Below are 16705 nucleotides of genomic sequence, written 5' to 3'. Positions count from 1 at the left end.
AGAGAACTGGCGACTTGCTTAGCAGTAGCGTCGTCTGAAGACTTAGCCTTTTTGTGGCCTGTCTCTATCTTTATGTTTTTTCGGAATATCGGCGGATTGTTGGCTGATTGGCACAATATCGGAATTCAAAGATGGAATATGAAAATAATTGTCTACAAAAAGAGCTCTATGGCGTATGGTTCTCGCATTAAAGAGGGCACCGAACCGGCAACAAAGTCGTGTTCTGGACCTAAACAAGTGATGCAGTAGGAATGAAATTTACGGTGTGTGATCTGCTTTCCACAGGTGAGACAATTGTTAACTTTTTCGGACATCGGTTAGACCAAGATAAAAGGGTCCCCCAATGGGGTACTTAGCTTTAGATGTTTTCTGCTGAAGTTCGACTTCTGGTAGCGACCGACCGGCACTCGTGCAAACTGCTTCTGCTACAGGCTCCATGGCAAGAAAGACTGATGCAATGATGTTGGCTGCCTTGCTTTATAGTACTGATGACCTGACGTCAGACTACAGGTGACAGCAGCCAGCACACAAAAACATTGACTGGTATTCGGTCCGGCAAGGATAACCCACATGTGATGACTGCAACAGTGAAACATGAAGAACATCTACAGATGGACTAGGAAATTGCATTTGTAGAAGCTCATATCTCTTTTGGATGTCAGAGACCTGGCAGCAATCCCATTTAAAGTACTCCATCATGTGAGCAATAGTATCCCCATGGGATAATTCTTTCAAGGGGGGATCTGGGCTCATAGAATGCTCTTCTTCTGAGCCACAGTCCAGAGGAGCAGGAATATAAAAGGAGCATGCAAGGGATTCCTCCCCAGAATCGAGGTCCTCATCTGAGGAATCTAGTGCCCTTCTCCTCTTAACAGCTGTGGAAGACTAGGAAGAAGCAGGGACTGGCACCCCCTGAGGAGGCTTCAAGGTTATCAGGGCATTAAATAAGCCTTGAATAAAATCTTGACATTCACAATGGGGATCTTTAGCAACAGAGGTAGAGTGGTTGCTCTTTTGTTTTTTCTTAAGTGGGGACGTCTGCACTAACAACCCCTAGTGGTTCAATCCCTTATGATCATAGTAGAAATCTCTTCCAGGACTAAGATTTGAGGAATCTCTCTCTCGGACCCTCAGAAATAATCAGCTATTGTTCTCTCTCAATGTCTGGAGCAGACATTTGAAAAGCCTCAGAGGATGTGCGAGAACTCATATCCATGCTGGCCTTCGACTGGGTTGTGGCACAGGAATCCAATCCAAGCACCAGACATTCTTTAGAGCTTTCAATAGTTCTTACAGAGACATCTGGTGGAGGTTGTACAGCAAACGAATCGGGTCTAGACTTCTTGACCTTCTTCTTGAAGGATGTCTGTCCCTCAAGAAGGGAGAATTTCACCACAGCACCCTGAGCCAACAATCTGATATGTTGGTTCTCAAAGTATATGGACAGCGAAGATAAGCAACTATGGAGGGGTCTTAGGGACAAAGAATTGACAGGGAGAGCACTGCATATTGTTGTGCAAGGCACCTCAGCCAAAAAAAAACACTGGCTGTGATGGTCTTTATGGGGAATCTTGGAACAGCAAATGTAGAAAAACCACTGACAGTACCACTGCTAGGAAATTTATTGAAGATAGGAAACATCAATAAAATAAAATAAAATAAATTAAAATCTTTCATGAAACTCACAATACAAAGATGTTAGCGCTTTCAGGGATCTACCCCATCAGACAACTGTTAAAAAAATCCCACAATTCCTTAAATACCTTAAAACAGTCACATGATATTTCAAAATTTCTAAAAATTCTATGCGTTCAATGTGAGATAAGAAAACCAATACATCTATAAAAAACATTTGTGCCAGAAACCACATTTCACATAGTCCCTATACAAACTAATAGTTGTGTTAAATCAAATTCAATAAATTTCCTAGCTGTGGTACTGTCGGTGGTTTTTCTATATTTGCTGTTCCAAGATTTTTTCACTGACAGTTTTGTTTGCTTTCATTTATACTTTTTTCTCCTCTCCAATGCAACATGGCAGAAGGGAATACTGTGACTATTGCAATTGAGCTGAATAGCGATGCAAATTCTAATAATGATTTTAAGACTTTTTCAACAGAACGCCTGAATGGGCTTCTATCAACAAATGTGATTCCCTTATTGAATGTAGGGTTAAGGATATCGGATGCAGCTAATGATAACAGTTTTGAACAGTTTAATGATTTTAATACTGTATACAGAGACCTGGAGTATAAGCTTTATAAGTATAAACGACTCCAGTGGCAACGTTTCCACCTTGAGGCACATCTACAGCAAAACCTTATTCCTAGAGGGTTACGTGTGTTAACTATGCCCACGTATGGGCAAGTCTATCCAGAACTTTTAAGGCGCTAGCAGGTTATTAACCTAGAATGTAGCTCTAAGTATCTGCATCTACTAATTGAATTTTTTCACCCACAAGAACATGAATTAGCTAAGGATGTCAATACCATTTATGGTAACATCATGGACAACTATCCCGCACAATTAGTACGAAATAAACTTGAAACTCTACATGAAAATATATTGAATTACGAGAAAAGACTTTAATCAGTCAAAACATGTAAATTGAATAGGGATTATAATGATTTTCAGCGGGGGAATGTATTTTCATGGGCTAGGGAACACCCCCCTAGGAGTGATACGAGACAGACAGCTCGGGCGATCCAATCAGAACCTCTACATACTCAAAGTCATGACAACCTTATTTTGAACGAAGGTATAGGTGACACACCCACTTTGACTCATTCATTGCATGCAGGAAGCAGCAATGTATCTAACAGTTACACTAGTGTTACAGAAGGATCTGCGAGGCCAGTAGCTAGTTTTAAAGCAAATAAATTGCTACCCGACAGCAACGATACCCTAGTGGTTAAACGTAAAGATACTAGAAGTCTGCAGACACCTGCAAATGGTTTGTTAATGGAAATTCTTTCAGCTGATAATGTGAATCGTTTTTTTACTACAGGATCCCCTGCCCATCAGAGGACGTTCGATGAATCGCAGTCAACGGAGACCGCTGAGTGCAGAGAGGCAGGACAGGAAAAGATTCAGGAAGGTCTAATTTTCAACATCTCATCTCATTACCTGACAGAAACCCAGGTGAGACTATTGAATAAAGGGCTAAATTTTGTTCCAGCGAGGAAGGCTGACATCACAGAAGCAATTAAAGACCTTAAACTTTTTGGTCGGACCTTAACACTGAAAACTATTTTTGGTAATGGTCCTCAAATGACCGTGAATACGTTTAAAAAACCTAGCACATTTATTCCACCAAGTAATGCGGTCACTGACACCTTTATTGATGTACGTGATAAACAATTAAGGGAAATGTTGGATGTTAGTAATAATCACAATTTCAATATATTTCATAATTTAAGTAGAGGTGAATATCATGCTATGGTGGAATTAAAACAAATGCATTCTATTGAGATAAGACCTGCTGATAAGGGAGGGGGGGATTGTCGTACTGGACAAACAATTATATTTAGAACAAATGTTGCGATTATTGAATGATGACTCCACCTATCAGACCATGTCAAACAATATTGTAAAAAGTGTCATTGATAAGGTTTCCTTTTTGATTTGTTAATTACTGGCATGATTAATGAAGAGTTGTTTGAGTATTTTTCAGTCAGTAATCCCACTATTCCTGAGGTATATGGATTACCCAAGATACACAAGAATCTATTAGTACTGCCTATGCGCCCCATAGTCTCTGGTAAAGGATGGGTTATGGAACCGCTCTCTGTTTTTATTGAAAAGAGTTTACATCCACTTTTATTTAATTGTGAGAGTGTGTTAAGAGATTCTAAGGTTTTTCTTGAAACCCTTAAGTTGAAATGGGCAGAGATTGATACAGACCACTGCTGTTTTCTAGTTATGATGGACATAGAATCATTGTTTACTGTAATCCCCAATGAGTGGGGGATTGAGAGTATAAGGGAATTACTCCACAGTGTTGATTTCAGTAAGAACAAAGGTGACCTCATTTGTGCTCTGCTGGATATAGTGTTGACCAACAATGTTTTTTTGTTTCAACAACAGAAATACCTACAGAGGGTTGGCGTGGCTATGGGCACAGCTTGTGCCAATAGCTACGCCAACCTTTCTTTGGTTCAATGGGAACGCACATATGTACTGACTAACAGTATCTATGGCAAGTACACTGACTGGTACGTCAGGTTTGTGGATGATATTTTTCTATTGTGGAGTGGTTCAGAGTCAGAGCTGAATGCATTTTTTACTCATCTCAGTAATGCCACTAATTTTCTTAGATTTAGTTCTAAGTATTCTACCACCGAAATTGATTTTTTAGACCTCAAAGTGAGGAGAGATGACCTGAACCATATAAAAACTAGCCTATATAGGAAACATGTCAGGAAAAATACGTTCCTTCATAGTACTAGTATGCATCCTAATCATACTAAGGTTAACATCATTAAAGGTCAAGTTTATAGGATCATGCGACTATTTAATGATGATGATGAATTACAGAAAGCATTACACCAGCTCAAATTAGAGTTTTTAGATAGGGGCTATGATGCGAGAATTCTAGATAGATGCATCTCAGATGGTTGGAGTAACAGGGTGGGCAGATGCAGACCCTGTTTTGACACACGCATTGCAAGTGAAGTGAATAGTCACGTTGTTGACCGTGATGTGGTCACACACAGGTATAGTGGCACTGATAATACACTCAGGATGCCACTAACTTTTGCAAGCAATATAAATGTAGTATGTGATGTCACTAAAAATTGGGGCATTCTCTCCACCATTGAGAGCCTACAAGGCATCATTGGGCCTAGGCCAAGTTTTACCTTTAGGAATAACAGAACACTGAGACGTGAATTGTGTTATAGAAGTGCCACAATTAACACTACTAGTAGATCTGATAGATTGGGTACATATATGTGTAGGTATTGTGCAGCCTGTAAGTATATTCACAATGGTAGGACTTTCTCGCATTCCTTTAGGAAGTTCAGCCACAGTAGCAATCTTTATGCTGACTGCACTACATCAAATGTGGTCTATTTTGCCTACTGTGTAGTATGTTTCAGTTTCTATATAGGCAAGACCAATAGACGTTTGAAGGATAGAATCCTAGAACACTATAGAGACATCAGAAACTGTAAAGAAAATAGTGCAATTGCTATGCACAGTATGAGTACAGGACACGAACATAACTATAAATTCCTAGTTCTGCAGATTCTGCCAGAGAAACAGAGATGGGGCAATTTGTCAAACGATACAGAAGCTGCCGAACAGAAATGGATTATACGTTTTAATGCTGACAAACCCCCAGGTTTGAATCAAATGGTGTCGCTTAAACCTTTTTTAAAAGCCTGACCATTGAAGCATTGACTATTCCCAATGGTATATAGACTATATGGACATATTTTATTTATTTATGTATCATTGTATTTTATATTATGTATTTTAGTTAGAAATACATACACACTTATATATCAATGCCATGTATTCTATATGCTAGTTTATTTTTATAGTATATATTTTTTCTATGCATACACCCCTTATATACACATTTTTATATATATATGTATATATACCTATATACACATATATTTTTTATATATTTTTTCCATACATATGATTTAACACAATTATTAGTTTGTATAGGGACTATGTGGTTTCTGGCACAAATTTTTTTTATAGATGTATTGGTTTTCTTATCTCACATTGAACAAATAGAATTTTTAGAAATTTTGAAATATTGTGTGGCTGTTTTAAGGTATTTAAGGAATTGTGGGATGTTTAACAGTTGTCTGATGAATGGGGTAGATCCCTGAAAGTGCTAACATCTTTGTATTGTGAGTTTCATGAAAGATTTTAATTTATTTTATTTTAATTATGTTTGCTATCTTCAATAAATTTCCTAGCTGTGGTACTGTCGGTGGTTTTTCTACATTTGCTGTTCTAAGATTTTTTTTCACTGACAGTTTTGTGCTTAGAGAGGATTGTGTGCTTTCATTTATGGGGAATCTGCCTACCATGCTGACATTTAACCTTCTTGGATGACATGAACACAAGTAACAACAATATTGAGAAAAAATAAAGAAGCCCCAATGGGACACATCTGAAGATGACTTGGTAAACAGCACAGCAGAAGATGTTCAGACCAATGTCTGATAATGGTGTATATCACCTTTATGTCCTTTGCCGTACTTTAGGAGCATACATGTGACATACATGAGCCTATAAAATCAAAAGGTGTTGGTATACTGGCCAAACATTGGGCTATCTTTGGCAGGAGATTCTGTCAGTGAAGAATACTGCAATAGTAATAGGAAAAAACATCTACTTAGTACTCAGGGAGGCCTGAAAAATTAATACAAAGACAGGGCAACAGGAGAAGGGAACAGGCAGGAAGGGATGGCAAAATGAGACAGTATTGCACTTTGGAGGAAATGGAAGTGGTTAGGAAGGCAATGAAACAAACATATCTATTATGCACTAAGGGAAACAACTGACATTGTTAAAGAGAGAATGAATAATAATTGGGAAAGGGAGAAAAGATGTAAGGGAGCTGCAAGATATTGACAAAAGACATTTCAGGAAGCAGGGCACATACAGAAAATACATGGAGCAGATCAAACCTGAGAATACAGTATAGATGCTATCTATTCTCCATGAGATTGGTAAATGAAGGAGGACAACTGATACTGGTGGTGTCAAGAGGAAGAAAAAACGATACATATGTTCTGGGTCTTTGGGTGGGCACAATAAATCTGGTAGCAGGTACAAGATATTTGAGGAGAGATATTTCAGAAAAAAAAAGTCGAGCATACTTGGGTATTCTGTAAATGAGGCATACAGAAAGAAGAGTGCACTGGAACTAGAGAGAAATGAACGTTATCAGACTGTTGGGCATCAAAGTTAAAACAATCAACAGTCAAAAGCAGAAGGTAACAAAAACAATATGGGAGCATGAATTACATAAGGGGTTTCTGGACATGGGATGAAGATGGCAAAACTGACTGGAGTGAGGAAAGAAGGGGAGGGAAAATGAAAAAAGCAGTGGAAACAAGAATTAGAACACTACAAGAGTGAAAATCATACCAAAAAATTAAGAGGGTAGATTCAAAGGGAAACTTGCTAGGGCAGGGAATGAAGTAGCTACCGATGAGGAGATATGGTGCACCATGCATGAGGACTGCATGTGAATGTAACAGGGCTTATGTTGTTAATCCATCCTTCCATCCATCCATCCATCCTCAACCCCTTTTCCCGTTTTGCCCATGAGGTCGGGGTTTCACTTTCGCAGTGACAATCATCGCGAGCCAAGGTTTACACTGCTGGGTGGCTAGACCTATATGGAGTTAATAAGTTTTTAAAACAAACAAAAAAGAAAGACTAGTCTGCTTGTACAGCAAAACATGTTCCGCAAAATCAAAAAGGAACACTGTGCAGCATCTTGGAAAAGATAAGAAGTGTAAAAAAAAGGACAGCTGAAGATGGCAAGTCATTACTAGAGGGTAAATTTGTGAAAGATTGCACAGTTAAGATGGATGACATTGCATGCCTAGAGAAGGACTTGTTCGCTTAGTTTGTCCACAAACACTGTTGCTCAGTGGGATGATAAATGAGCTATCAGCTGACATCTCTGATGTGTTATGTCAAAAAGGTATAACATTCAGTGCTTACTCTATGGCATCCATTGAGAGCAATGACATCAGTAACAGTGCAGAACTGGAAAGTTTTGTCAAGAGGGAACATGACAATTTTGAGGTTGTGAAGAAGTCCTTAACTTTCACTGCTTCACACAGGCAGAGGCAAGCATATGAAAGCACAGGTTTCTCATGGTATAGGTAAACTGGTATGGTGCCAAGTGAATAACAGGAAGGAAAAGTTGTGTTGCAACACTACTACACAGGAAGCAAGAGCAGAAAAACATGAAGCCCCACAGCTCTGCTCCACACCATTCACCAGCAAGCTCTTTGCAGTAACTTCTTACATTCTGTAATTCTTAATTAACTGCATAAATTACATCCATTCCAGAGACTAGCATTATCAGCAGCTTCATGGATTTGTAGGAGAGACTGATTCTAATTATGGGGACATTCTCTACTTTACAGAGGTATACAAGCCAAGTAGGAGAAATGTGCTGATTATGTTTTTAGTACAGAGATCAAAAATAACATTTTTGAGTGGTGGAGGACACAGCATGGATTTTCCTCAGCTTAAAGACACACACAAACTGAACGCCTTTAATCTGAAGCTTCAGGGCTCCAATTACAGTCACTTACAATAGTGTGAAGACATGCAACACCAAATTGTGACTGCACAGACTGCCGCTGTCACACAATAACTTCTTCCACTTATAAGCACACAGTTCCTTGGTGGAGGAGTTAAACATGTCTTTTAGTGAAAATGGGCAAAGTGCACTCACAGATCAGAATTTGGAAGTCTGATTACTGTAGCAGTGTTTTAATGTATGGACCAGAACATATAGCACCATGTTTAAGAAACTGTTCTGGTCCTAAAATTATACCTGTGCTTGACAAGTGTAATTTTCAGTCATTACAATTCTGCTCTAACTTTCACAGCATCTACAAATAAAGTTAAAAAGGAGTATAGGACAGCGAAGGAAACTTATAAGTAGCAAATACAAGAAGAAATACAAGTTGCTGAATGAGTGCTCTGACCTGACCTGACAAATTTCATTAGGATCTCAGTTTTTACTGAACATGTTATTCCAAATTGTGGCACCTTCCATCTGGACAACTGAAAAATAAAGTGTCCTTGATTCACAGAGTTTACAAGGCAGACTCAGTACACAGACCATAACAACATTGCGATACCAAGTCTCATAAGACATCCTCCTGCCTGCAGACTGCAATGAAAAAGTGCCTTTAATGATAAGACCACAACTCAGCAACATAAGGCAAGGGTAGTTTGTTACAATTAATAAATTGTAAATTAATTACTTGATTAAATGTGGCCTTTGGCAAAATGTGACAGCCCTTACACAGCACTCACGTCAATCATGTCAGAGATCCCGGTTTAAGCACTGCCAACACTGCTCTGGTCAATGCATTTTGACACTTGCTTTTCCTCTTGGCACAGGCTTTGTTGCCATGGTTACCTAGTACAGCCAAATCCCACTTCTGACACATAAAACTGTCAAGCTACATTTCCAGGAAGAAAGTTGTCTTAAATAAAATGAACATATTCAAAGATTAACTGACAAAAGTCTGTTTACAAAACTTTATTTTCTAAAGAGAATAAAGATTTTTTTTCCTTTCCTTGTTGGTCAATTACATATACAAAAGTCTAAAAAAAGCAAACATATTCCCAGCACGCCTTACACATGCTGAAACGCAAGTAGAAGTACACCAGCAACAGTTTAAGATTTCAAGACGTCTTTTCAAAAGCAACAGTTTAGAATTTCAGTACTTACGAATAACTATGCAAGAAGTTTAACATTTCAACAATTTTCAGCATCAGAAGTTCAGAAATTTAGTTTAGTTCCTAACTCCACCCTCAGGAAATACCATAAAATACAACTCCCACTGCTATCACTAGAGAACAGGTCCTTAATGCTGTCTTTAAGGCCCAGAACACTGCATCAATGGGTCCAGACAATATCCCATCATGCCTTCTAAATAGCATGAAACATGATCTATCAAATCGTCTGGAACTGCTATTTAACTGTAGCCTCCAAATATGCTTTGTGCCTCATGAATGGAGAACAGCAACAGTCGTCCCTCTGCACAAAGGTGGGCCATCTACAGACAGTGGAAACTACAGACTCATAAGTCTCACTAACCTCATATGTAAAGCCATGAAAATGATTAATAATGACTTAGGAAGCCTCCATACACTGGACCCAACCCAATTTGATTTAATCAAGGGCAGGTCATGCCTACTCAACCTGGTGGACTTCTTTGAGAAGGTCACCAAAGCAGTAGATATGTGCAAAATGGTTCACATTGCCTACCTTGCCCTGGGCAAGGCAATTGGCACAATATCCCACTTGGGCATTATTGGCAAACTGAAGAGGTTAGGTACAAACCCTTATGTAAGCTTGTGGATAGCCAGCTGGCTCTCAGACAAGATCCAGGAAGTTAGAATTGGGGAGTCCACCTCTACAAAAAGGGCAGTCACAAGCAGAGTCCCACAGGGATCAGTCCTGGGACCACTCCTTTTAGGCATTCATTTCTCTGAAGTCAAGGTGAATGTCAGTGGCCTCTGGCTGACTAAATTTGTAAATGATTGCAAATTAGGAGCGGTCACTGAATCGCCCACCGATACAAATATTCTCCCGGAAGGGCTGATATACACAAACAATTGATGCTAGAGCCATGGACTAAAACTAAATACCAAGAAATGCATAATAGTATCCTTTAGGAAATCATCTAACCCTGATAACTATCCTATAGACAACACACCACTAAGAGTTGATGCAATAGTCAGGGATTTGGGGACACAGACAGTAATTTAGCCTTTGACCATAACGTTTTATTTTTTATTTTATTTAACATTTGTTAACTGGGAAAATCCGACTTAGAACAAAGCCAATTTTCAGCAGAGGCCCGGGAAGAAAACGCTCCAGATGCATATCTTTGTAACATCTCTACAGTAGTGAGAAAATCATTCTATGTTGTGCAACTTGTAAACAAATGTATGGCATTTAGGTCAAAGGAAGTCATTGTTCAACTGTATTTGGCATTCATCAGACCTATGTTATCATGGAGTACAATGCCCCCCTTTGGTATGTACTTAACCAGGCATATCCAACTGGAACATCTACAGAGATTCCTCATTAAAAGAATACAGAGCATAAGTAAAATGTCCTACGCAGACTGTCTCAAGGCTCTATCCATGTATTCTGTCTCCTACAGGCTGTTGTGGGGTGTCTGGCAAACAAGACATTGTCAGAGCCCACTCTGATGGACCTCCTGCATATCCGCAAAACAAACAGCACCAGAATTACCCATTCTAAAGACTTAAACATTACCTGTGATATAAATGGGAGTTGCTGGAGAGACAGGTATGTATCACAGAGACTACCCCTTCTATGGAACAGGATCCCCATCCATGTGAAGCAGAGTTACTCCCTGACCCAATTCAAGCACAACTTGGACAATTGTATGGGAAACCGGAAATTCATCTCTGGTTTGGCACCTATGTCTCTAATGGACACAGGTAACCTTTAAATAGTTAATCTCTTAGGCCGATGCTTACACTTATCAAGGGTATTAGAACTTGTCAGATATTTGGGATGCATGGCTAAGCTTAAAAAGGCCCTTGTTGTTGTTAGGTTCATAGGTGTTTACTAGGCTATTTAGTACTGCAGCATAGCAACATTTCAGACTTCCAACACTCTAATATCAGTTCAGGAATTCAGCACTTCCTGCATGTACTGAAACTAAATCCACCAGCAAACGGTTTAAAATTTCAATATGTTTCAACAGAACAGTAGGAATTCAATACTTTTCAACAGTAACAGTTCAAAAGGTGCACACATTTCAACATTTTTCTTTATTAGCACGGCACAAAAAAGGTCTCAGTAAGAGAGATAAATGCCCCGAAGTCCTCCTTCTCAGTATAGTAGTTCTGCATATTTTTCTACATTTTTGTGCTTTCAGTTTCTAAGGGAATTAATGCCAAGACTACCTTGCTTTTTCTCTTCCCACAGTTTATGATTCTGCAGTTTCTCATGGCCCATAAAGAGATACTTACTGGATTTATAAATCTTACATTTTTAAACTGCTGCTCTTCTTACCAACATTAGTCGTTTGTTCGTGTGAATGCTTTCTGTTCACCAGTGTAAAATTAAACATTCTCTGTTCAAACTTTCACTTCTTGAAGCAATCCTACTCTTGCTGTCTCTTTCCTAAGCAGCATGAATTCACCTTTCTTTCACTTAAAATAGGATGGGATATCCTTCCTTATCTAATCCATTTACTTACTTTGTACTCCTGTGCTATTTTAGTTTTCATTTACACAAATGACCTTACTTTTCCCTTTTAGTCAACTGTCATGGCCTTTCCCATTTATGTCCTAATATAGGCTTTAATTTTGTCCTCCTTAAGTCTTCTGTTATTCATTTTAGCTGTCCCTCCATCCTTTATCCTGTCACTTTTAGTATTACCCCATCCTTCATAGTAATATACAATAAATGTAAAAAGGTTTATCTTCCTCAAGACTATATAAATGCAAGAAAGAAATTATAAACTCACCTTCCTTTTAAATTCCATAACTCCTTGATTCCTTTCTGATCCCATATTGTAGCTATAATTATCACCAACTAGCACTCAACTTTTTTTTTTTAAATATTTGCTCAATTTTTTTAGCACGGTAGTTCAGGCAGCTATTCAATTAGTGGGGTTATTTCATACTGCAGAACTCTTAGAAGTTAATTACTTCTCTCATTTAAAATTCAGTGAAAATATTTGCCACACACACACACACACAGTTACTTAGCCTCTGCTTTAAACTCTTACTTACTTTGTACTCCTGTGCTATTTTAGTTTTCATTTACACAAATTACCTTACTTTTCCCTTTTAGTCAACTGTCATGGCCTTTCCCATTTATGTCCTAATATAGGCTTTAATTTTGTCCTCCTTAAGTCTTCTGTTATGCATTTACTGATACGTAGGAGTGTAATGCACATGGCAAAAGGGGAGAAGATTAAGTATTTAAAGATACACAATCAAGAAAGTTTTTTTAATACTTTAAACTCAGACTTTCTATCCTAACTGCAATATGGGCTCAAACATAATACAAAGATGGTGAGCATTCAGTTTCTCTTGCCTAATACATCTGTATATCTGCAATTATTAATGGTTTCTCAACCGTTATGGTGATAAAATTCCATGTCTTTACACATCCTTAGGCATGAGCTGGTCCCCTTCAAACCCTGAAAATGTCCAGTTTTCCTACAAATAAGACTACACATTAGCCAGGCTCTACAGACAGAAGCACATCTAGTTTGTAATCTTTAGGGCTTTATTTTACAAATATTTTTCTAACTACCCAGGACAATCTGCCAGACCCAGTAAGACCTTAAAGGCACTGCCCTGAGTATCCAAGAATTCCCAAAAGGCTAAATTTATGAATGGGAAGGGTGGTTCATTCGTAATTATCAAAATGCAAGTAATAATGAATAATGAAAATTATTGGCAATAATATGAAGCCATATAGGTATAATGTATGCTCCCACTTAAAAGTTGTGGCGATACAATATTTGGGTCGGCACTGATTTAAAGAGAGCAATGCTAACCCCAGTTAGATAGCATGTGTATCTACAACTGATACATCAATAACTAATATTAAGTAACATCTCCTGCTACTTTCTTTTGAAACAGTTCAGGGGTGGAATGTAGTGTTTGCACTCTAAAAGAGTGCAAATAGGACTGCTTTATTTATGTGGGTGCAACATGCAAAGCCCTGAAGCAAACTGTAAAATTCATATGTTATGCAGACATGAATCTATTTAAAAAGCATGCATAATACAATGCTTAGTTATAAAAACAGACAAGAATATCCTTGGAAATTATACAAAACACTAATGTTGTATCTGTGATTCCCCAATAACTGAAATCTGGTGCTACAGTTTTGATTCTAAAAAAGATCTTATCCTGCTTCTATTTTAGCCCTGTAGAGCTCGTATTCCCAAAATTATATATCAATAACAGTCGCAAAAACTGATAACCACTGAAATACAACAGGATATCGTGACAGCTGTATGTAGACTGTATACTTTATTGGATTACATGCAAACATTAACCGTGTCTTATGTATATTACTTATTTTAACACATTCAATATTTTAATGTCTCGATACGATACTTAATATGAAAGAATACGGCTATAAACTAGAATATCCTTAGCATCAAAGCAGCTCTTATTCTCTCTTCACACCTGTATCTGTATTCCAAGGCTTACCTGGAGTCCTTTGTTTCTGGGGACATACCACTCTGCTGAAGTGTATTTTATACAAAGTGAAGCAGCTTTCACTGTCGGGAAGAGCACATGCTACCAAGATAAAAAGCTCAAAAAAGAACACAAACATCATGCCATCTAGGAGGAGAAGTAGGCTTAGACAAAAATAATCAAAATCAACTTAAAGGTTACGGGGTCAATGCCAATAAATATAGGAAGCAGCTAAATCATCTAAGAATTGATAAAATAATTAGAGACAGTAAGCATTTGTCATTCAAAAATAAACATCAGGAAACTGCACTTACCTCCCAGTGAATCCACTTGTAGTTGGAGAGGTTCACCTTTTCGAAATCTTCAGCTGTTACATCTGGGAGGTTCCTGAATGTGAAACATCATAATGAATTGCAGTCCTCAGCTCACAATCGGTCTAACAAGCAGCCCCAGAAAGTCATACAGCACATTCAAATTCAGGTTTATTCTTGTCAGGTTTCTGTTTGACATCTTTTCACAGCAGATGCAGAACAAGTCTACGGAAAGGACTAGAAACAACTACATTGCAGATTATTGCATTTCTAACTTCATTTTCATTTAAACAGCACTTCACTTCATCCAGAGCCTCTATCACATGATCAACCATTATTATCACTTAAAAACTCCTGAACAACGTATGCAGAGCTTGTTTCTTTAATACTCATGCTGCACCTAGCTACTTTCTCTGTACCATGGTCACTACATGCACTAGTTCTCCGTCGTCATAATGTATGGCTTTGTACTATGCTGGAAAAGCAGGTAATGAAGTTATGAGGGACACATTCTCTTAACAAGTGGCCAGTAGGATGCCAATGTGTCTGCCTCTGGTTCCAGGACATTTTGGCACATTACAGTAGAAACCACTTGTCAACTTATCTTAAACTTGTTACAGCTGTCCAAATATTTGTACCATTATATGTGTAGGTCACAATGTATGAGCTGGATGTTAAATTTTTACTTAGTTAAGATGGTGTTCAGCTGTATTAGGCTGTGTAATCATATATTAATGTGGAGCTTTTCTCCCTTGGCCTCTGCTGAAAATGGGATGGTATCCTAGTCAGGCTTTCCCTGCAAACAATTGGGAAATAAAATAAATCAAGTAACAAACAAGGAAATCTGGCTGTAGACAATATGAATGTGGGATGGTGAAAACTAACATCATGAGTGTGATTCAAAGGAACTACATATGTGGCTACTGGAGCAGCACTTTGCATTTATTGCTAGAAAATGCAGTCTAAATGCAGTTTAGGAGAAGGAATTCCAGATGGGCCTACTTTTTAGCAATGGATCAGCTGAGCAAGTGAAAAACAAAAGGTTCAAGGAGTTATCAAATATCAATAATGCAATGCTTCAGCTAGTACCAAAGGAAAGTAGCTCTATGCAACAGTACTATAGTTCCAGAGACATCAGCTCCAGGGTGGCGCACATTTTAACTATACAACATCAATAAATTTAAGAATGGATATCAATGTCTAAACCAACCATACTACAAGAAGTGAATATAGTAACAGAGAGAAAAGAACTGGAAGTGGGATCTCTAGAAAAGTGCAGGAGCAAATTACATAGAAAAAAATGAGAACTGTGGGAATACATGCAGAATAACGTTGTGGAGGAGGAATGATGCTTAAGGGAAGGCAGGAACTGAATAAGCTATGTAATGTTCAATTGATAATGACAGTATAGAAGATTATATGTGATGTACAACGTCTGTAACTGAGAATATGTCAATATGGTTTGTTTTCACTTATTAATATACGATTGTCGATGTCATAACTGATAATTCAATAAAAATGTTTCCTGTTTAAAAAATCAAGCCTCATTTTCTATCTCCTCCTCAAAGTCACACTGAAGTTATTCCTGATGGGGCATTCGGGATCTCCGTCTCCCATTCAAGATTCCTCTTGATGTAACAGCCACAGGTGCTCTCTCTCACATGTACCGGGTCTCCAGCTCACAGCATAATCTCTAGCTTGTGATGAATCTGTCCCTCCAGGCCTTTCTATTTATACGTCTGTCAAGGCTTAAGTCTCCTCATATCAGGGTTCTGAGGGGGATTTTTTTTTTTTGTGAAGCAGCATACACATCTCTGGCAGGTTATGACTTATATTATAGGTCAGAAGTGGAGTTCTCTGTTTCTTCTGTTTCCAGAAGATTTAATGAGTTCTTTCAGTCTTTCAGTTTGGCATGTTCTTTTTTGGGGTCCCTTTATCTTGGTGAGTGCTCTGGTTTTTGTCTTCTTTGTTACAGTCTGTTGACAATAGAGGGATAAATGATGAGCAGGAGGCTCATATCCTCTATTGATCTAGAGTACAATACCCATGGGGTTCATGATGAAGTGATTCTGAGGGTTTCTAACTTCATGATTTGGATGGCCTAACTAGACTTTTCTAAGCAACATGAGTGTCAGATTGTCATGCACTGTCTATCCAGTGGATTGCCACCTATATGGTAGATAGGGACTCAGTGGTTTTTCTTAAAGGGTATGAGGGTAACCTTTTTTTCCTTGGGTCAGGCCATGGCTCTGGCACCAGTTCAGGGCTTGGCTCTGGGGCTAGTGGCTGGATATCTGTGGCCCCTGTTGTGTTAGGGATGATATCTGTTGTAGTCAGTCAGATGTGTTTAGTTCCATAACCCAGTCAAACTTTAAACCCAATCTTTGTCCCTGCTTTGCTTGTTTGTATTGAAAAGTAGATGCTGAACAAGACACCACCCTCTGTGGGACCCAC

General features: G+C 38.5%; 1 protein-coding gene across 2 annotated transcripts in view; it reads right to left on the bottom strand.

Annotated features, from left to right (window-relative positions):
* KHK (ketohexokinase) overlaps nt 1-16705 on the bottom strand; it is a 678771-nt gene that overhangs the window by 233006 nt on the left and 429060 nt on the right. For both annotated transcript variants that reach the window (XM_044062352.1, XM_044062353.1), the window contains exon 4: nt 14255-14327. In XM_044062352.1, coding sequence (XP_043918287.1) covers nt 14255-14327 — 73 coding nt within the window. The remainder of the gene's footprint in view (nt 1-14254; nt 14328-16705) is intronic.

The sequence above is a fragment of the Protopterus annectens genome, chromosome 2.part1 (assembly GCF_019279795.1).
Source record: "Protopterus annectens isolate FY-2018-M chromosome 2.part1, PAN1.0, whole genome shotgun sequence".
Lineage (NCBI taxonomy): Eukaryota > Metazoa > Chordata > Ceratodontiformes > Protopteridae > Protopterus > Protopterus annectens.
This window is presented reverse-complemented; position numbering and strand designations above follow the sequence as displayed.